Here is a 21,870-nt window from a genome sequence, read left to right on the forward strand (position 1 = left end):
GCAAATCATCTCACAGATCCTCAGTTATCTTGTAACTCCTTTCACAGTCCAGAATTGTGAACCACAGTTATAAAAAAAAATGTCATAAAGCAAAACCCACAAATATGAGGCATCCTGGTGGCCTAAGGCCCTGAGACGCTGACCATGCAATCACAACAACCTCAGATCCAGTTCAGCGTGGCATTCTTCCGCTCTACCCTCATTTCCTGTCACTTTTCAACTGTTCCGTAGCCAAATAAAGGTAATCATGCCCCCCCAGAATGCTTTCCTTTGCACAGACTCTCAAAAAATGTCCAGAATTATGCCAATGATTTACCTGGCCAGTGAGTAAATGTGCAAACTGACAGATCAAGAAAGACAGCAGTTGTGGAGATCAAATCTTGCAGCTGGTAAACATAAAATCTCAAACTCCAGCAGCCTTTAGATTGATAAGCAGTCACTGCAACCTATGTTCTAGTATATTCCTGATCCCATAGCCTAGGCTGCACAAGCATCCCGTCCCCAGGCACCTCATTAGATACTAACCATGAGAGATATAGTCTACTGAGAAAGCAAACAGGAGGTAAGATAAAAGATAAGGTAAGACAAAAGAAGACTAGGTCTGAGTTTTAAAAAATCTACTGTAAGGTAGTTTCCAGAACTTCAGGTTAGACTTTCCTTCTCGAAGAATGGCATCATATTTCATGTGATGTGATTGCTCTAAATACAGCTGTTGTGCTAATCCATCAAGAGCTGTCTCCAACACTACTATCCAATATGTTACACTTAAATCTCTCTTTGACACAGCAGCACTGCTGCAAAACAAAAATCACACTGCTCCTCAATTTCAGGAATCAAAAGTAATCAGCTGCTGATAATGAAGTGCATCTTATAAACTAAGAAACCACCTCAACGAGAAGACAGCAAGATCTCAGACCAGTTGCTTTTAACTTTTATAGAAAATGGCCAAATGGAACTGGAAATCAAAGATAATGCATCTTCTCAGACCGTTCAAAGCCAACCAGTGGTGAAGAGATAAAGCTAACATGTCTTTTCCCTTGTGTACCTCCAGGAAGCATCATACCTGCTCTCTTCTCATGGCCTCCATTGAGAAGAAGAAGGCGTCAGAGAGGGGGTGAATGTGAGAGAGTGTGTATGTGTGTGCGTTTGAGAGAGAGAGAAGGAAGAGGGAGGACAGAGAAAGGGAGAGAGAGCGAGAATGTGTCGAACAGACGGTTCCTCTTTTCCTTTTCTTTCCCCGCATGCACATTCACCTCGTCGGTCATGTGACCTGGTGGCTCCCTCTACCGGTCCTCTTCTTCAGAGGGTCTCCACAGAGCATGCTCAGTCAGTTCAAGCTGTAACACTGCTCCATTGCTTTAATGTGGAAGGCCTCATTGCCACTGAAGATATCCACCATAAAGTCACTAAGACTGGAGAAATACATTTAAAAGTCCAGCAAAATCTACACCCAACTGTTTGGCTCTCACATTTCATGTAAAACCATTCGTCAGCTGTAGTTTTTCACAAATAAGTCAGAATCACTCACTGATTTAAAAAAAAAATACTGTTACTGTTTTTCCATATTACCATTCTACTACTGCTACCAGCTACTTTTTAGCTGTTGCATTTGTGTTGTTCTGGTCTTTTTTTTCCCAATGTAAAATGGAAATTGTGTTGGTCAATCAAATTTTGAGAAGAAAAAAATGATGTCATAGCCAAAGTACATGCACAGCCACTTCAGGAGCACCAAGGGAAACAAAAACATATAGAGTAGAATGATACAATCTCCAGAATCAAACCAGATGACACAGAGGAGTCTGACGTGGCTAACTATTTCCATTGTGGAGATCAGACCCCACCCAGACCTCTCAACAGGAGAGTCTTTTGTCTCCACTGAGCTACGGGCCAATGAAGGCAGCAAAATGCAACTATGCAAGGCCATGCAACACATAATAAAACTGCTACTTCTGAAAAACACTTCCAAAAACAACTACAAAAAAAGGGGAACAGATACAGTAAACTGAGCTGGAACCAGCACATACCTGACATCTTTTGCATAATTAATGACAAACAATTATCATTAGAATTGAAGAGGTTTGTGACTTCTCAAAGTGACGAGATTTCTCTCCAGGGGATGTGTTAGACATGGAGGAATGCAGTTGTACTGATGTTGGTGGCTTCTCCTGTTTCACAACTGAATGAGGACAAACAGAATAGCCCTGACATATGATCTCAGGTTTATCAACTTTCAGAAATTGCTGCACAAAAAAGGAGAAGTTCGTCCCAGTGTTTCCAGCAAGTAAAAATTCAGAAAAATCCATCAGATACTGTACAAGAGAGGTGAAAAAGCCACCAGGGTGTACAGAACCCATTCACAGTGTTCAACAGGAATAGTTGGTTTATAAGGCATGCAACACTCAAAACACACAAAAGGACACCACCCATAAACAAAGAACAATTCACCTGAAAGAGAAGCTACTGCTGACAATAACAGTGCTGTATCCTGTACATAACAGGGGTGTGATGATACACTTAGCCCAAGAGACGAGAAGATACACGATATTGGGTTCATGACCTGAACTCTTTGCAGTTTTTAGACATGCTACCAGCAATGCACCAGGAACGGCAATGCAGTCTGTCCATTGGTCCACCACTTCGGTCCTAAGTGCTCATATAGAGCCGAAGTAAAACTGGAGTGTCCGTGTTGTGCTCTGAAAGAAGGAAAACCCTATTCAAAATCCAAATGAGATTTCTAATCTGGCCAATAACTAAAAAGCCAGCCTGGGAACACTGCTGTTTTCAATAGTATGCTGTGAGTTTCATTACATTTGCTTACACTATGGTATGGAGTTTATTGTGGAATGTATCAGATTTGGCTTTTCTCAGCTTCTTCTGTGTTGTTCCAATGCAAGCAAAAGAAATAAACACGAGAATACCAAAGAATTTGTGATTGCAACCATTTTTTGGAAGAAATGGTGTGTTATCTGAAAGAAGTTCAGGGGTGCCAATATTTTGGGGCATGACTGTATTTCTTTGAAACAACATATTATTGACACTAATGCAATATTTTTGTTTTTCCCAAGCTTTAATGAACACATTCATCCGTGAGGATGAACTGTTCCCACTTTGTGGCATGCAAAATGTTAACTTTTCACACAAGGTATCTCATAATCTAACAGACCACTATAAAGTTTGATGAACAAATTCAATATCCCAAAGGGATAAACCCATGACATCATGGCCTTTCCTGTAGCCAACTGCTGGTAAAACTCTCGAAAACCAAGATCATCAGTACGTTTTGTTCCTCATGGTCATTTAAACTGCTGGAGTGTAATGAACACTACACCCTCTAGAAGCTGTAGGGTGCAGCATTACACCTTTACTCTGTTGCTAAAGATTTCAATGATGCAGTTGTTTTCTTTGTTACCCACAAAAGCTATGCTGCATTTCCACTATTGCACCTCTTCGCCCCTTATGTTCCTGGTACTTGATTATAGTATCCTGAGGGGTGCCGTAATTTAGCTCCTAGAACGTACCTCCAAAGCAGGCCAAGTGTAGTGGAAACAAACGCAGAACCTGTGACAAGCGTTACTTGGCATGACAAGTTTCAGTACATTCCTACAATGAAAAAACCCTGTAAACTAATGTTTTCAGCAGTTTTGTGACTACTAAATAAAGTTGGCCCTGATCCCAATCAGAATTAAGAGAGGGATACTGGGTATCTGCCAACCAAAGGACAGAGGCACACCAAACCAACGTGACAGAACGAGCAGCGACGTAGGCCAACTGTTGTCACCTCGGGTCACCTTTTTCTGGGCCAGTTGGGTCAAAAAAGTGGCACTTGGAACACACACGCACAGACTACAGCCAACAGCCAACTAGCATGCATGTTCTGCATCTGCATGAGAGACATTGCTCTCCCTGCCAGCAAGTAGCATTATCTGGATTTGCCAATCAGAAAGGGAAAGAAGTGTTATCTGCGGATATACAAGCTTTAAACAAAGCAGCTCATATTCACAACAGCTACTGTTTATAGCTGCTTCTAATGGAGAAAAAAGTACACCTGCTAAGACGTTACAGATGGAGATGTCATTCTCTGTCCTTGGTCTTTTGGTTATGGAAGAAGAAAGGAGGCTGTGGAGGCAAAAAACAAGGAGAAACTGCACTAAATGGGTGAAATCACAGATACTACAGTGACAGTCTCAAGGAGCTTTCCTGAACATTTCTCTTCTCGTGCGTTGATTCACCTAGCTTAACAGCTAATCAACGTAGTCTGCTACCAACTCAGCCTGCTGAATCAGGCAAAAAGCCTCCGCTGACAAGGTCCGACTAATGCCAATGGTGCAGGACACACTGCAAAGACAAGGGCAGCACATATTTACCAATGGCCCGACAGTGGCCGATGGCTAACTGTTGGCTTGGAGTGTCACGGGCCAAAGAGCTGATCGATCACACTGCAAAGCACCAACATTGGGTTTCACATGATCTGCGATCGGCAAAGCAGTGAACTCAGATGAGTCACGCTCTTCTGCTTCTATGCAGGAAGACATCACCGCTGTTTGCATCAGTTATTTTTGGTAATTTTAAGACAATACTTGATTTGTTAAAGTTCACAACCTGCCATGATGTTATCATACATTTCTCCAAGTACAATAACACAGAAAAAAAATTAGGTGATTCAGTCAGCAAAATGCGAGTAGACTGGGGGCGTCTCACCTGATAATTCAAAATAAATACAACTGCAATTCAGTGAAATGCAAATGAAATATATGGCACTTACTTTAAACACTAAGAGAATGTTTAAGGCCTATAAAACAAAGATCTTTCACAAAAAAAAAAAAAAAAAAATTAAATAAGCCTCTGAAAAGGGGCTAAAAACTTGTGAATTCCCAGATTTATGAATATTCAAATCTACACTAAGGAGCCTGGGCATCACACACTGCCCACCAGCAATGCTTCCCCAAGGTATACCAGTGAAATCACTGTGTATCAGGATATGATGGAAGGATTGAATATTGGAGAGATTCAGCCATATACGTTTGAGCTTTGCTCAGACCCACACTCTGATCAGGAGTTTGTCTGCTGTTCACAAGGATCAGCAATAGAAACATGTCTGGGTCTGCCTCCTCACTGCGAAGGAGACAGTCCCAGGTGGGGCCAGCATCTGTTAAGTGTGGTTAGAAGAAGCAGCTTTATTTTATTGTCATTGTAACATGTACAACGAAATTTTGTTTGGAGCCAAGGGCCACTGTGTGCATACGCACCACCATCATGGGCAACTTAGGGGGTTCAGTGTCTTGCCCAAGGACACTTCGACATGTGGACTGCAGACACCAAGATTCGAACCTTCAACCTTCCGGTTGGAAGACGACTGCTCTACCCAACGCACCACTGTCACACCAGTGTCTTATTTCTGTAGAACATTAACCGTTAGCTTGTAACTAGTGGCTAAAGCTCCGGGGGACAGTTTACATCAAAAAAACTGCGCAGTCTGACATATTTGCTGTCAATATATAAAACTTCCACTCCCACTCCTGGTCACTGACAAGTTGGTTCTGACTGCTCTAACACCATAAGTTTCAAGTTTCTCACCACATTTTGTTTGGTCATAGATGTTTGAACCTCTGAGTTCAGGGAAGCAACCAGACGACTGTTCCCTTCCCTTCATCAAAGTAATGTAAAAATAGCCTGCAAGTGTTAAGCCTGCACATACACTAGGCAGTACAATGCAGGGCAGATATTTGTAGGGTATAAAAATCTCTAATCAATACAGTAATGTGAAACTATGGCCTCATTAACAGGTACTGATTTTTGGAATTTGAGAAATAATTGATATTCATAGAATGTATGAATTTGGAGTTGTTTAAAAATGCCTTTAATAGAGCTGACAGCTGAATAGCAAGAATAAAATAATAAGTAATGTAAAGCATTTTTGCTGCAGAGTAATTAAAATGCAATTGATTTTTCAATGAGTAATGTGCATTCAGTAATTAACTGCAGTTTTCAAGTAACCTGACCAATAATGATCAGGGCTCTGCCTAATGAATTAATGAAGCTGAACTCTTATACTTTGTTACAGGTATAGGTATTGTAAATTATGTCATCTGCATGGTGGAGTGTTGTTAAACATTAAGGCTGGTACTGTACATGTACCATGAGAGGATGACCTCTTAGTTTATGTGTGGACAATGCAAATTAAGTCAGTCTATAACAAAGGTTCTATCACGCAGGAAGTAATGTGTTTTCCACTTTTTTTTATAATGTCAAGAATCGAAATCAACAACAATTTCTCTGTAACTGGTAACTATTTCAACTTTTCTTATGACTGAAATAAACTGCAGGGTCTGAGACAATTTTGTGCACCAGAAAAAAAAAAGTATCTGTCAGTGAGAGGTGGCAACAAAGCAAACATACTGATCAAAGATGAGGGTAAATAGTGGTTCAGAAGCCTAGCTCTAGGCACGTATGCATGAACAAAACAGATCTACAGATAGGGAGACTGAGGGCACTTGTGCCTATTGGTAATTAGGGCTGCAATTACCTGCCATCTACCTTTGTCAGAAAATGTTTGTCAATTTTGCTTGGAAAGCAACTGAAACAAAGAAAGAAACACAGGGACAGCAACTGAAACAACTGATCACTTATTAAACAGATTCATTTAGGCCTTGAATCAAACATGCAACACCCAATAAGTAATGTAAATTTCAGCAGTAAAAAAAAAAACATCTCAGTAGAAATATTTGATCAGATAAAACCAAATCCATCTTCTCAACCGCATACCACAAGGATCTGTTAAGAATGTCATGAGGTTTGTTTTTTTTTTTGTAATTTGGGTGATCTGCCCTTAAGGTCACCCACTGTGCGTGTCAAACGCATCCTCATATCACACAATACAGAATGATGAGTGCAAACGGAAGTGGCTGCAAACCTCTATGCCCTACTCCTTTCTTTACAAACCTCTTATATACTCTCAGCAAGCACATCACAGCCGCTGTTCGAGCGACCTCTGCCGAACAAGACTGGATCGTAGCTCTCGAAAAAGGAAAAAAGAAACAAAGACTGAAGCTCTGAAACATTTGCACATCTCTGAGATAAAGTAACCGAGCGATCAGTTTTGTCCATCTCTCTGATTAATCCTTAATCTAACAGCAAAACAATGCAACTTGTTATAGCTTGCCGTCGACAGGTTTGCACCGAAAGAAAACATGACAATAACTGCACATAGCTAACACAGACAAGGCGAAACCAGGAAAATAATATCTGATAAAATTTGACTGTGTAAAAAATAATTATGTTAAGAGTATGAATATTGGCTTAAGAGCTGGCGCCATAAGTGTACAGTAAAAGGTCGTAGCAGCACTACCAATGTTGCCTTCCTTTGACTGCATCAATTATCATGTAGCGAGCAGGCTGCACAGCACAGGGAGGATAACATTATCAGCCGGACATTTAGCCGTAATGTTCCAGACTACACTGTGACTAGTTTCTGTCGTTTAGAGAAGACGATAACCTCAAAAATCTCTTTTTGTGTGCATTTAAGAAAGTGACCACATTCTGCTAAGTGGCACCACTGCTAACTAGCAGCTAGCTAAACAGCAGTGTACAATTTAGCCATCAGCGAGCCGGTACTAGGCAATACAGCTAAAACCATAATAATGTAATAATGTCTGTTAAAAATGCATGCATATCTATCTGAGGTTTATTTTGAATCGCAAAATCGCTGGACAGAGGCAGGACAGTGACATGAGCCTGGGCCATGTATGATCAAACCCCGAAAAAGAACCTCCAAAGCGCCCGCATGGACTATTCAGGTTCCGGGGCGCAGCATCTTCCTGCACATTCAGTTGCCCTCCGGTCCCGCACAAAAGCAAGACACTCAAGACTGGAATGTACAACAAACTGACAACACGACACCAACAATTTGCCCGTTTATAAGGAGGTTCTGGCTCCCAGGCGGAATATAGCTAGGAAAACTGTGCGAAAGTAAGACAAGCTTGGCATAAGGCTCACACACTCACCTCGGTCCCTACCGAAGCCATGGTGCCTGGACGTAAACCCCGCCCACCAGCGATTACGTCACAGTTATTGGTTTGCAGACGTTGTAATACCACACCTGGATATCAATATTGTCAGAAATAATATTAATACCCTAATTATAGCAGCCTATAAATATTAAAATAATAGAGAAGTGAATTATGTAATAACAGAAAAAATGCAATTCCAAAGTAAAAAAGACAGCACAATTAAGTGGCCTAGCTACAGTATAGCATACTGAAAATGATAGCCTACTACAGTAGACTAAAGGCACCACAATAGTCTTTTATAGAATCAAATGTATCCAAATACAAACCCACCACCAAATTCAAAACACAAGACTGGAGTCAACCATCCCAAACTGACTGATTTTCAGTCAGTGTTTCTAACCTCACTAGATAATGTTGTGAAACAGGACAGCACTGGTGTGATCACAGCAGAACCTTACAAAATATATTTTCATGAACAACTACATGGCACAAAGTATGTGGACATACAGACATTATAAATTTTGAAACCTAGCTCAGGAGCCACAAGAGTCTCACGAGCATTAGAGTAGTCAGCCACTGATGCTGGGTGGTAAGACCATGGGTCCCAGAAGGCATGCCACTTCATCCTAAAGGTGTTGGATGGGGTTGAAGTCAAGGTTCTGTACAGACTAGTCATGTCCCTCCACACCAAACTAGGAAAATCATTTATTCATGGACCTGCATGGCTTTGTGTACTTTGGCATTGTCATGTTGAAACAAGGTACCTCTTCAAAACATTGCCACAAAATTGAAATCATACTATGTTATAAAATATCATTGTTTGCTGTAGCATTAATTTCCCTTCACTGGATCTAAGGTGCCCAAACTACAGCAACAGACACTGACCAAAATAAGACAGGTTAATTTCACAACTGGTGGACTGAAGGAGGTGTTTGACCAGATTACTTCAAAAATCACATCTGCCCAGTCCAATAGTTATTACCCTGAAGGAACCATACCATGCACGCACAGACTCCTAACATACAAAGAAACCACACTGAGCGACATCAGTTTCCTAGTTAAAGTTTGGCTCCTGTGACTGATAAGACTGCACATCACATTCAAAACTAACAAAAACTTGGAGGCCGAGAAGTGGAGGCCATTAAAAAAATTGCTCCAGGCCAACACACGAGACAACAAAACCAACGTGAGCCCTTGCTTAACTTCTGTCTAAATATTACCCCAGCTTTTTTATGGACAGAAACAAATGTGCCATGCGTTCACCAGTTTGCCTGGTGTTAGCAGCTAACTTGTTGATTTCATAGGTGTTTGGTGTACTTTCACTACATGTATCTGTCATAATAGATATAGTTCATTTACAGATTAAACTTTACATAGAAAAACATCAAAAACATGTGATGAACTTATAAAATATGATGCAATTTTGAAACCTGACGTTAACTTAGTTATAAATTACAGCCCCACCTTGAACAGCTGCCTTTAAAGCATTGCTTATATGTTAATGCATCAGTAATAACAATCCAGTGGTGTAACAATACACACAGTTTTACTTTTACCTAATGTAATATATAAGGAATTCAAAAATATCATTCATCTGAAATAAAGCAATCCCTAGAATAGCAACATGGCAAGTCAGCAATAGAAAGCCCAAATAACAATTTAAGGAATATTAAGTTCAGTCATTCTGATTAGATGTGTCATTAAACAAAAGCATTGTAACACCTGCTACACCCATTAATTACAGTCCTGCCTATAAGCTACCAATGATCTTCAGGCAGTGGAAGACTAATAAACTACTGAAGGCTGTTTTGGTTGTCAAATCATTGTCCAGAACTGAACATGGGGATCTCCTCTTTCTAGCTTCCAGATGCAGGGCCAGCATGTTTGTCCTCCAGTGTCTCTTGTCAACTTGTACTATAAATAGCTAGTGTTTTGATGCTACAAACTCCTTTGCTGGAGAAGTGGGGTTAGTCTTTTTGTTTAATATCTTTTCTCCTGGTTTTTCCTTATTTAGGAGTTTAGTTAAGCTTTATGTCTTTTGTATGTTTTGTTTTTGGATAAGATAACACAAAGTGTTTAAGCTAGTTGGGTTTTTTTATTTTTATTTTGGCTGGACCCACCCTGAAGAGATGGCAAATATTACTTTTCACTCTTCAAGTTCATTCCTGACCTTGGAAACAGGGTCCATACTGTTCTGGATCTTTTGATCATATCATAGGATCTTCTTCAGCAAATGGAGTTGTCCTGTTGTCTTGGAAACATAGATGTTCACATTCCTGTGAGCAATTTAAGAATAGAATAGAAAGAAACCATTGTTAATGTTGTGAGTATAATAACACCTTGCATGCTTTTCCTAGTATGGCAAGTCTAAATGTGTCCTGGGAGTCCTATTGCTTACTTCTCTGCATTAAGGACATACTTTTATTTCACTTAAATGTTATTATACTTATTTTCATTTTTATAATAAGCAATCAAGCTATTACAGCCATCACTATATAAAAACACATAACATACTGAATGATGACTTGTGGAATATGAACCCAGCAGTGCCATGATCAATATGACAAATCAATGATAATAATTTGTTTAAAAATGTACAATAATTACACTAATATTGACAACAATGTAAAACTCCCGGTTGAATTACACTATAACACTTATAACACCAGTTTCCTTATGATAGTGAGCACCGGCATTAAGATCAGAGGTTTACATTTTACTAACACATTTCACTAATGCCACATTAAGGCTGAGATACAGCTAGAAGTCTGAAAAGCCTCACATGACTATACTAGTCTGGAGGGATACATTTCAGTCTGGTTATTTAAATCTGCTTTATAAAACAATTTCCTGCTAAAAGACCTGACCGTAAACAAGGTTTAATGAAACCTTCTGCTAGATCTCATTGCCATGTCTCTTACCACCAGGTGTCCTCCTTGGCTTCGTCTTCCTCCATAAGAGTTACACTCTCAACTTATGTGAATTGTTCTCCTCCATTTATTCATGATACCTAATTAATTTCCTCTTTTTTCATTTCATGCTATCATGTTCTCTCTTTGTGATTTCAGCATATCCATCTGTCAACATACATTTCTATGAGCTGACAGTTCAACTGGACACATTGTAAATAGCTACCCCAGTGAATCGAAAAGAAAGGGAGAAAAAACAACATTGGCTCATTTCCATATATCCGAAATTGAAATGTTTCTATAGTATCCAATAGCAAACCAGTACGTTATACTTTTTTTTTAAGTAACTGGTGCAGAGGAAATTAAGAAAAAGAAAACAAACAAATCTAAAGACAGCACAGCTATAATTAACATCTGAATGAATATAATGGTAGATCATTGTTTAGATTATATTGTAGAAGAGAAGAATGTGGCAGTGCACAGTACAATTGAGCAGCCTACTTACAAATAATGACTGGTTTTTAATCATTTGAAAAATATATCAAAATGTAGACAATTAATATCTCAAGAGTGTGAGGTTGGTTCATGCAAATAAAAATATGGCCATCTTATGCAATGTGGTGTGTTGTTAAAGATGACACTGCACCACAGTTGGGCTGCCATGCATTTTAATGCAAAGCACGGTGAGTTTCAAGCTATTTGCCAACCACCAGCAGAGGGTGCAAGCGCAACAAATTCTATGTGAAGTGTTTAAATCCAGAAGGCGAAGAAGTAGTCTGCGTGGTCGGTATCCGGTAGAATCGTTTTTGGTTCAGGTGTTTGGGCAACCCTAAAGCCGACGGGTACGAGCGCCTCGTTTAAAGCACTTTGCGGGGAAAGGCGCGTATGCTTCGTTACATGACGGGCTCCTGGTACGGTTAGCTGAACCGGCTGACGCTGCGAATTTAAGGCTAGATAAGTCGCACACAACCTTAGCCACGGCTTTAACTTATAGTTAGACAAACGTTAGCTAAAAGTCCGACATGACACAACAAGCTGCTGCTCTGCAGACCTACAACAATGAACTTGTTAAATGTAAGTGACTGTTATTCCAGTACTTAGCTAATTTGGTACGTTAGTCTTTGAAAATTGCCCGAAGGTGACAACTTTGGCGGTGCTGTGAACAGTTCTGTAATGACAGTTAGCTACGGTAAACTTCCAGAATATTTGCCCACAGACAGGGAAGATACTTCGCAGTCTTAATTGGGACCTGCCAGCTACTCTGGCTAGCAAACGGGGTGATACTGTACAATCTGATTAAAATACGCAGATGGAAACCAGCTTTAACTCTTTGCAGATCACATACAACCAATTTATTTGTGGTAACAACTCAACAGCCAAAGTTATCTTAGTTTTCGAAGGAATGAAAAATAGTACCGATTTAACACGTTACCTGATCAACAGTAGCGGTGTGACTACATGAGCCCAACTCTAGAATAATCAAACAGTCCAAAACTCGAAGAAAATCAGTGGACAATTATAAAGAAGAAAAACAAGCAGCAACTCTTCACATAAAAAGCTAGAACTGAGTGTCATCTGTATTTGATAAGCAACTTACTTGGTGTTGAATTTCTTTGTTAGGCTAATTGAAAGACTAAAATGATTTTCCTTTGATGCGTTTTTGAAATGTGTAGTTTTCTGATTTGTTTTACTAACAACGCCATCATCCGTCACTGGCCTTAAGCTGATCATGTGAGGCTCTGGTGTAGTAAACCCTTTGTCTCCATTAGGTATCGAGGACCTGTGCTCCAAGCGGGATGAGCTGAACCGTCAGATCAAGCAGGAGGAAGAGGAGAAGGAGCGGCTGCAGCATGACATCAGCGTCCTGTCCGAGAAGCTGAACAGAGTCAACGAGAGCCTGGCGCAGAGACAAGCTGCCCGAGCCACCTTTAATCGCACCATCAAGGAGACAGAGGCAGCATACAGCAAGGTGTGTGTTTCCACTGTTCCACAACAGCCGTTGTTGAAGTATTTATTAAAGTTTTTGGACCATTTTAATCCACTGATTTTGCTTAAGCACGGAATAGGTGAGAGTTTTCTGTTTTAGTTTCAGGTGTCCAGAAAATGTAAAAAAAAAAAACAAACAAAAAAAAACATGGTCTTATGCTGAGTCCAAAGGGACTCCATTAAACTTTTCATAAAAAGGGTTATTGGCTCCAGAATATCCAGAAAAACCCATTTTTCTCCATTTGACTTGACTTGAAAACTAGAGGTTTGACCCTCTGGTGGCTCAAAAGACATCAGGTAGAGTAGCTTTAACCCAATGGACCAGTTGCTGTTTCGTGGCCTGCTGATGGCAGCATGCAAAGCTTCCTAACATGTTGATAACTAGATGTTGATGGCTACTGGTGTGAGCTGGTGGTGTCATACACAGAAGTGTATAGTGAGGTAGCTGATGAAGCTTGTAGAGCTGCAGCTGTTAGCAGGTCAGTCAGGTGACAGAAAACTAATTGTAAACTGATAATGAAAAGAAATATTACTTGCAGCCCTAGTGGGTTTTGTGAGATACTGGTAGTGCTGGCAATATGCTGATTAGCTTAGTATATTAGTTAGCCCAGGTAGCTGCAGGTAAAAAGAGAGGTTATTTTGGTGACACTGGAACACTCGAGCCTTCTCAGTATGGTGGGCCCAGCTCAACCAAACACTGGCTACTGGGAAGGTGCCCATCTCATGACTTGTAGTCTCACCTGCACCACACACAACTTCATACTGAAAGCATTTTCTTCATCAGTAAGACAGGTCAAGGGGACAAGGTTTCTCATACAAAAGGTGTAGATAATTAGCGGCTGCTTGTAGACTGGTGGTGCTAAATAAACAGCCATAGCATTCTGTCAAGCCACTTAGGCCAACTAATATTAGTTAGCCTAAGCAGATACAATGCAGATAAAATGCTTTAACTTGTCTTTAAACTTATGATGCTCTAAAGGCAGGTTAAGTCAGGGGTAGAGATGATGGCAAAGGGTTCAGTAGGTTTACAGTGGCACTGATTCCCATTATACAGCCTTACCTTTGGTCAGATTATCTTTTAGTCCTGGCTTCCATAGGAATATTCAGCCAACACAACATGTGTACCGTTAACAGACCAGTGAAGTGACTATGCTGCTTCTTGGCCAGTGTTTTTTCGTGGTGGTTTGTTTGTACTTGAGTTAGTGACGCACCATGCTGTTGTTCTTCTGCAGCACTTCTGTCTCACACAGGCACGTTCCACTTACTGATGCTGAACTCCCTGAGTACTCGCACTAATCACTGCAAACAAACTCTCTAAAGCTGCTCTTATTAAAAAAACAAGGCAGTGCCTAGCTCCCTTTTAAATAACTTGGAGCACATACCACACTATCAACTGTGCGTGGTCTAGGTAATGTTTTACTACTTCTGCTACTAATTGTGAGTTTCTTTCTCTCCTATAGATCCTGGAGAGTTCGCAGTCTCTTCTGAGCGTCTTGAAACAGGAGGCGGGAAACCTCAGTAGAGCTACAGAGCCTCGGAGGAAGGAGCACTAGGAACTGTTGCTCCTTTTGACCACAACCACACGTCTCACTCTGACTCTGCACTTTTTATGCAGTTTGGACTATTTGTAATATATCTTACTGATCAATGGTAAATTCTTAAATCCAATAAATGTTTCATGTCACTGCTGTGATTCTTTATTTTAAACAAAACACAACAGGGCAGATGTTTTCATTTCCAATTTAAACTTACTGTCAGATCTCATCAGTGCAGCATCTAAAAGGTATTTCCCAGGATGGAAATGATGCATACACAGTATTCACATTTGTGAAAGTTTTCTATTTATTGAGCTTTCATTTGTACAAGTATGACATCACTTAGCTTTTTTTTCTTTTAATTTGTTCAAATCATTTGACAATAACTTTACAATAAGCACATCTGCTGCGATGTAAATGTCACCGACAAGGGGAAAATGAAATGGAGTCACTCCAGCGTGACCAACATAAGATGCTCAGTTTGCAATAGGAGGAGACAGGTGGGAAAAAAACATGGACAGAGGTGATGCCCAACATCCTCGCCTCTCACCCACATGCACACTTCAGAAGTCAAGTCATGTGTTTCTATGTAATGGCCATCAGAGAAGTTCTTGCTGGTGCCAGTTAAGACAATCAGTGCAGTTTCCCACAATTCAATCTTTGGTCCTTCAGGTTACAGAAAAACGGAACAAAAACATAATTCCCACAAAGAGTAGACGTCCTCTTTGAGGTTTTGGTTGAAGGCAGCAGTGACCACAGATGGGTCATCTGACCACAGCTCACCAGCCGGTCCGAGCGAGACTTTCAATGAGCCGAGCTCATAGTGAAGGACAATAATGTATCATGGATGTTTCAGCTCCATATCTACAAACCATGTGCACTTTGCAGGTTTGTTGATTATTATCAAATGCATTCCTTGAAGTTTCCAGCTGTTTCAAGCAGCTGTTGACTTGTATTTATACACAGCCAACTTGACAAGTTAAATATTGTGTTAAAGTGTTTTTAAATATTTTTCCAAAGAAAGGTTTTTCAAATGACACCCAGCCATAAAGCTTTATGTTGGAATGATAATGGAACTTAATGTACACTGCAATCATACAAGTGTTGAGTGTTCTTGAAGGATTTATGTATTAGAAATACATTCAAATTTCTAAAAGACTAACATGGTTTGCTAATATTTAGCAGTGATAGAATCTATATGCAGTTTATGGTCAAAGGTCAAGAAAAAGCCAGCATTCGAGAGTGGAACATGCAAACATGTCTGCCTCAGAGGGTGCCATGTTGATCGAAGGGGTAAAATATACACAGGTATGGTCCTTCAAAGGGGGAGGGGGGGACTTCAGGACAAAGACGAAGCCCTGTGTAGAACGCTGCAGTGGGTCTGTTTACAATTTGTCATCACAGCCACAAGGCCCCGCAGTCAAGCTGTGGCAGAGTAACAGAGTGGTCATTGCATTCATCGGCAGTGTATTCATCATGTAACTGAGGAGCTCTATTCCAAAATGCTATTCATTCATACTGTTAAAATCATTTTGTACAAAAAGAAAAAAAAAAAGTTACTCCGCCATCCAACGGCTTAAAATTCGGATTCCTATTGTATCTGACGTGCATTCAGTGGTTGTATAGTAACAGTGCTGATTGTAGCCATTGTTTTGAAACAACTCAACTGGACTTCTTGTGAGTGCACATTTCCCCTGTTCCTCCTCATGAGGTGCAAAACAAAGCAAAATGACAGTGCAAAGACATTTAACATCCAAGACTCCAGACCAAACAAATCATTCCTAAATTCATCAGACAAAGGCCAAATTGAACCTGAACAAATTTCATCTGAATGGAGAACCACAGTGAATCTTGGTGGAAACTGTACAACAATACTGGCTGAAGGACCTACCCTGGGAGTATAAAGAACGAATGTGAGGCTGTTGCGGCAACACTTTAATCAGTTGGCATTGTGAGTAAAAAAAAAATCATCTGGAAACTTGGTGCATTCTGGTATATTAAAACAAATCAAAATAAAACAAAAAAATCACTACATATTCTTCCACACACACACACACACAATGTTCCATTGACTCTCCCAAACATGCAATATCATCATCATCACTGTTTCCTTCATTACTTCAAATGGACCAGCTTCTGTCGCTGTGGAATGTCAAAGTACATGAGGTCTGACTGGGGGTGGTGGGGCTGTTTACCCTTCTGGTTTCTTCCACTCCAGCAAATGTCTTTACAAAAAATGTTTTGTTTTTTTTTTGTTGTTGTTTTGTTCTTGTATATGAGCAGGTCTCAGACATGCAAACTTCAACTTTAAGCAGGAATAAATACACATGAAAACAGAGAACGGTGTGAGGACGTCTAACAGCTTCTGACAAAACATGACAGATATTTTGATAGAAGATATACAGAAACATTCTACAGCATGTTTTTGTTTGTCACCAGCAATACGGACATAAAGACATTATTGGCCAAGGTCACTTTTTTCAAGCAGTTAATCAGATATCAGAGTTGCTACCGACACCAATCTTCCTCAGGGTACACGAGTGGGTTGGAGTTTGCTTGCCGTTCGACTCTTTTACCAAACGTCCAGCAGCTTCAATAGATCATAGTTTGCCAGAAATGATACAGAGAGGCATACAGGAGCTTTACAGTAAGAGGACCAACTGAGGCATTGGCTGAAATCAAAACATGCATATACAAAAATAAAACAAAAGACAAAAAAACTACAATTGTGGCACTGTTTTAACAATTTTGTGTTCGAGTCTGCCATCGATCTACTGTATGCAGTATGCAGGTGGACGTGTCCTCCATGTTTCTGAAGGACGTCCTAATGACATGTTTCCATGCTAACACTGAACTCTGTCACCGTGGCAACACCTACACATGGGCACTGGCGGCTTCCCGTTCCTTAGCGGAGCTCTGTCACTTGCATTCAGCTCGGCAACATCTTCCGAAAACCTGACAGTGAGATGCAGACATGGAAGCAGGGGGAAGGTGAAGCCAGCGGAGAGGGAGACACACGTCTCTCCAGATTTTGACAATCGATTTTGTTGATATCTTTTGGATGAGGAAGGAGAGAGGCTGACAGATCAACTGTCCAGGATTGTTGGGGAAAGACAGTCCAGCTGCTTTTGGAGTTGCTGCATCAGGAAGAAGACGGGAGTCTAGCACCGGTCACCTGGCAGCAATCGGTCCTGCTCTGATATGCAGCGGAGAGCGTGGCATGTGGTGGCAACGTGGCAACCAAAAAGGAAAACCCACTGTGTTTCCTGTCTGATCAGAGGATGTGCTTCGAGACGTCTGGAGTGTAGAGCTGGAGGCAGGTCAGACCTGGTCCCATAGGTGCAATGCTGTGATGCTACTGCTGCTCCAACTGATCAGAAGTAAAGAGCAGGCTCGCTGCTGTAGTCTGACAGAGAGGAGCTGTCTGCTGGCGTGAGCTGAGGAGAAAGGAGACACGTTCAATATTCTGTTCAAGTCCCAGGTTTGCTTTTCTTTGAATATATTCTTAGACCTGTGTACACCAAGTAAGTTGTGTTCCTGCCCATGTATAAAAAAGCTGTATGCTACATGCATGGGAAGCTTGTGAGTTGTGTTTTTTTGTCTGTACTGTATAGTAAACATTATTTTGTAAAAAATGTTTCCCCCCCCCAAAAAATAAATAAATAACGCTTCTCTGATAAAACAGCATCATGTGCACTTTCTGAAATCCTGCTCTTTGTTTGTGGAAGGGGAAGTTATTTTTCCTTCATTCATGTACAGAAACAGCCTTACCCTCCCTTTTTATATGGTTTCCCACAGGATTACCTACTTAACATTTTTAAGCCTTTAGGGGTCTTCACTCACCATGACGTCCTCAGTCATCTGGGTCTGTTGGGAAGTGGTATCTTCCTGGTAAACACTTTCATCATGTTTGTGCTCCTGCCACGTGCTGAAATCCACTGAGTGCTTGGGAATGTAGCTGGAAAGGTCTGCAAATAATACAGCGACATTATATTCCCGTGTTAGCATGTGTTGCCGATGTTATTTTATTGTTATCCTCCACATTTTTAATAATCACTTTTTGATCATTTGTGTTGCTGTACCCCCCCATAACACATCAAGACAATTTACAGGGATGCATCAATACCGATACCACCCTCTAGTAGACTACCTGTACTTGTGGAAGGTGTCCAATACTACGTACCAATACCACTTAACGGCAACATGACCTTAACCTCACACTCTGTTCAGCTGTGTCTGTGAGCGCCCCTCCCTCCCTGTCTCACACAAACATGAGATCCCATTCTATAGAGACATCAACGCTTGAATGTGCAACAAAACCAACAGTAATGGAGAGAGTAATTAATCAAACACTTGTTGAACAAGCTGAACACACAACAACAAATGTGACATCTTCATTCTCCCTGCAGTCAAAACGCCCGGTCCCACCCACTGAACCCACACGGTGCTCATTATGCTGATTGTACGATAGTGCATTGTTGTGAACAAGAAGAAAACAAACACTCATTTTATGTAGTTAACAATGGAGTCTATCGAGCTCTGTGTAAAGAAATGAGGTGAATCCTTGTGGACTTGGAGGCTGAGAACAGCAGCTCTGCTACAGCAGTGCAGGCGTGTGTCCAGTCGGTTTAAAGTAAGAACATGTACCCTTGTCAAATTAAACATTTAAACTGCCAACTCCAATATCATGCCTCCTAAACTGTGACATTCTGGGTGGAGGTTGCGAGGATCACGGTCCTACAAAGGCTAAAACCCACTGTATTGCATTATGTTGTGTAGCAGGCTGCAGATGTTCAGTCAGTTACAGGTTCTATTCAACAGGAGTGGAGGAAGTGCTGTGCTTGTTATCACAAAAGGTTTGAAGGTAATCTGCATAGCCTCCTGTTCTATATTTTATTTCATCACAATTAGAAAGTAAATCTCATGAAAATCAAAACTGCCTCTACAGCCAGTGCACTTTTATGGTAACTGTATTTTTACAGTAGAAATACTGAATTATTATTATTATTAAGTACTTGTAGTGGTACTTGGAGTTGGCAAGTACTGAAATGTAAATACTTGCATGCGGTCTGAAAAAAGTGGCATCGTGCATCCCTAATAATTTATGCACTTTTCAATGAGCCGATGCACCAGACAAGTCATATCTAGTTGTCCATGTCCAGCAGGGGTCTCTGGCATCCCGCTTATTTTGTCTACTGGGCTACACTTGCACCATACAGTTAGGAGTAGGACAGTTTTTCTATTTTTATAAGATGCAAACAAGCAGATTTTCTTTCTGTGAATATCCTCGTTTTCACTGTGGCTGAACTCTAAAGCAAAATTAAAACAGTTTAAAAACCATTTAAAAAGCCTGGTTTTGGATCAAAACTCTGTTATATCAAAGTCAGTTCAGCTTCTCTCTGCCTAGGTTTTAAAAGCCATTATGAGGCAGGGCTTCCATCTGTAAACTGATCAGAGGTCTTCCGAGAAGACCCCCTCCCAACAACATGTACTGTAAAAGTATTTAAGAGCGGCGTCATATACACCATGATGAACTCAACACAGTTTCCACCACCTGGCTAATCTCTTTATTTGGTCATCACTGGTTCTCATGGCAAAGTGTTGAAATGTCAAATGAAAAGTAGGTTTTGACGTCATCCTTAATGAAACTTATAGACCAACTGGATGCACTACCGGATTTATCAGGAATGAATAAAAGCCATCTTTCTAACCTCTCACATGCTCTCTCTCTTTTCTCATACAGTCGCTCTTCATCCTGCTCTCTAGTAACATTTTGGTTCTTGTGTGTCTGATCTCACCACTAGATACATTACTATGGTCCTGAAAAGCAACTTGTACACTCTGCTTCTACATAGGTGCAACATAAATGCACTTTATTACAGGATTTATGTTGATTTCCACCTAATGAGGAGAAGCTCAGAGAGCATCCAAAGAACTTATCCTCTGAGGAGCATAAATGTGCTCGATAAATGTAATGACAATACGGCCAGAAAATTGAGCTTTTCATGGGTTACAAGTAGGAAATGTGACCCAAAGGTTACTTCAGAGGACACCTGAGGGAGTCACCAAAAGACGATTCATCCTCTGGGGACCACGAACAGGGTTGCTGCACACTTTTTAAAATCAATCTTAAGACTTTTTAAGACCTAAAAAAATCCACAGCAGAACAAGTGCACATTAATAGGTTTAGCATGTGTAACAATTTTCATTCAAATCAAATGATCAAATATCAAACACACATATGATCATGCAGCCCATGTATGGATAACACATCCTGCAATTCTATAGAAAACCCCACCTCATGACAGCTAAAGTATAGTGTCCAGTTTTTATTTGTGTTTTTCTACAGAGGTGTTACATTTTATGGTTGCTTTTGTGCCTGTGGTTTGTTTCTCAGCAAAGCTAACCAGACACAGTAACATAGCAAGACTTGTATTTCACTCAGTCTAAGCATCATCTCAGAATTTAAGACATCTTATGAGTAAAAATAAAGACAAAGACATTTTATGACCTTACATTTTTAAAATCAAATTGAATTAATTAAAGACTTTGTAAGGATCCACAGGAGCCCTGATGAAGACATTGGACAAAAGATGTCAATATGTTCACCTTCATATATTTAAGCAGAGTGAAGGCTACACATGTAACCTGCATTTTCATTACATAAATAAATGCAATTAAATAAATAAATACAATGAAAGGCGTTTCTTCCATTTGACATGCATTTGACACACAGTATAGATACCGGCTTTCATCAAACTCGATTTGACAGTTCTAGGTGAAAGGTTATCCAATCAGAAGCTTTGTCCCGCCCCCACATTTTTGACCCATGGGGAACATGAGACAACGAATGTCCTTGAGTTATTTATTGGGGGTAATTCTGTAGATGGTTAAAACAGAGCCTATAGCATATGTTCCTCATCACAGAGCTGTGTTTTTTATAAGAGAGGTGCAAAAACGGGGTAAAACACCTCACAGCTGTTCACCCCCCTCTCTCAGACTCGCTGCTTTATAAACCGCTCTGCTTTTCTGCTGTGTTGTACCTCTGAAAAATCATTTCCTTCAGCAAGCAGCCTGTAATAACGAGAGAGAAAAATGGCTACATCATCCACTCTTATTGAAAAATTATACGGCGTTATCAGTAACGTACCAGTGATGCTGACCGAGGAGTCAGCCTTGTCTCGAGCTCCGAAAAAAGTCACCATTCAACTGTGCAGAACTCAAAAGCCACCGAATGCTTCGCTTCATGGTGAGTTGAAATTATTGTCAGGGTATGTCGGGTACGTGTTTCAGTATACAACAGGCGAGTTGTCGCTCTACCAGCTGAGAGAGGGTGAAACTTTCACTCTGGAGACGCTGAGGACTTCAATCACGGCGAATGATTAGGGCGTCCTGAGGTGCATAGTGATGGAACATCTCATTGAAAGCTACCAA

At 40.6% G+C, this 21,870-nt stretch overlaps 3 protein-coding genes across 8 annotated transcripts in view; 1 reads left to right on the forward strand and 2 right to left on the reverse strand.

Annotated features, from left to right (window-relative positions):
* ehmt1b (euchromatic histone-lysine N-methyltransferase 1b) overlaps window positions 1-12,673 on the reverse strand; it is a 32,626-nt gene extending 19,953 nt beyond the window's left edge. Inside the window, exons 1-2 of one of the 6 annotated variants that reach the window (XM_020615095.1) lie at window positions 12,513-12,673; window positions 10,177-10,282 (exon numbers count right to left, since the gene is read on the reverse strand). In XM_020615095.1, coding sequence (XP_020470751.1) covers window positions 10,177-10,194 — 18 coding nt within the window. In that variant the 5' untranslated portion in view covers window positions 10,195-10,282; window positions 12,513-12,673. Of the gene's footprint in view, window positions 1-1,063; window positions 1,164-1,253; window positions 1,384-4,045; window positions 4,117-4,229; window positions 4,471-8,000; window positions 8,106-10,176; window positions 10,283-12,512 lie in introns of those variants that run through there. The other 5 variants (XM_020615099.1, XM_020615098.1, XM_020615094.1 and 2 more) reach the window with 5 other exon arrangements.
* Window positions 11,673-14,586, forward strand: ssna1 (Sjogren syndrome nuclear autoantigen 1). Its single transcript, XM_020615101.1, has 3 exons — window positions 11,673-11,989; window positions 12,685-12,884; window positions 14,362-14,586. The coding sequence occupies exons 1-3, from the start codon at window positions 11,938-11,940 to the stop codon at window positions 14,452-14,454; spliced, it is 345 nt and encodes a 114-aa protein (XP_020470757.1). The 5' UTR covers window positions 11,673-11,937; the 3' UTR covers window positions 14,455-14,586.
* A 1,882-nt stretch (window positions 14,587-16,468) lies between these two features.
* The window catches only part of tprn (taperin), a 32,168-nt gene continuing 26,766 nt past the window's right edge, over window positions 16,469-21,870 (reverse strand). Inside the window, exons 3-4 of the mRNA XM_020615100.1 lie at window positions 18,280-18,404; window positions 16,469-17,873 (exon numbers count right to left, since the gene is read on the reverse strand). Of these exons, the coding sequence (XP_020470756.1) occupies window positions 17,811-17,873; window positions 18,280-18,404 (188 nt within the window). The 3' untranslated portion in view covers window positions 16,469-17,810. The remainder of the gene's footprint in view (window positions 17,874-18,279; window positions 18,405-21,870) is intronic.

Source organism: Monopterus albus, unplaced genomic scaffold (assembly GCF_001952655.1).
Source record: "Monopterus albus unplaced genomic scaffold, M_albus_1.0 scaffold158.1, whole genome shotgun sequence".
NCBI classification, from domain to species: Eukaryota; Metazoa; Chordata; class Actinopteri; order Synbranchiformes; family Synbranchidae; genus Monopterus; species Monopterus albus.

Excerpts from the sequence above, each read along its gene's own strand:
- ssna1 (XM_020615101.1), top strand. The coding sequence starts at position 11,938 with ATGACACAACAAGCTGCTGCTCTGCAGACCTACAACAATGAACTTGTT. Across the intron at positions 11,990-12,684 it reads CAACAATGAACTTGTTAAAT|GTATCGAGGACCTGTGCTCC; the intron begins GTAAGTGACTGT and ends TGTCTCCATTAG. Across the intron at positions 12,885-14,361 it reads CAGAGGCAGCATACAGCAAG|ATCCTGGAGAGTTCGCAGTC; the intron begins GTGTGTGTTTCC and ends TCTCTCCTATAG.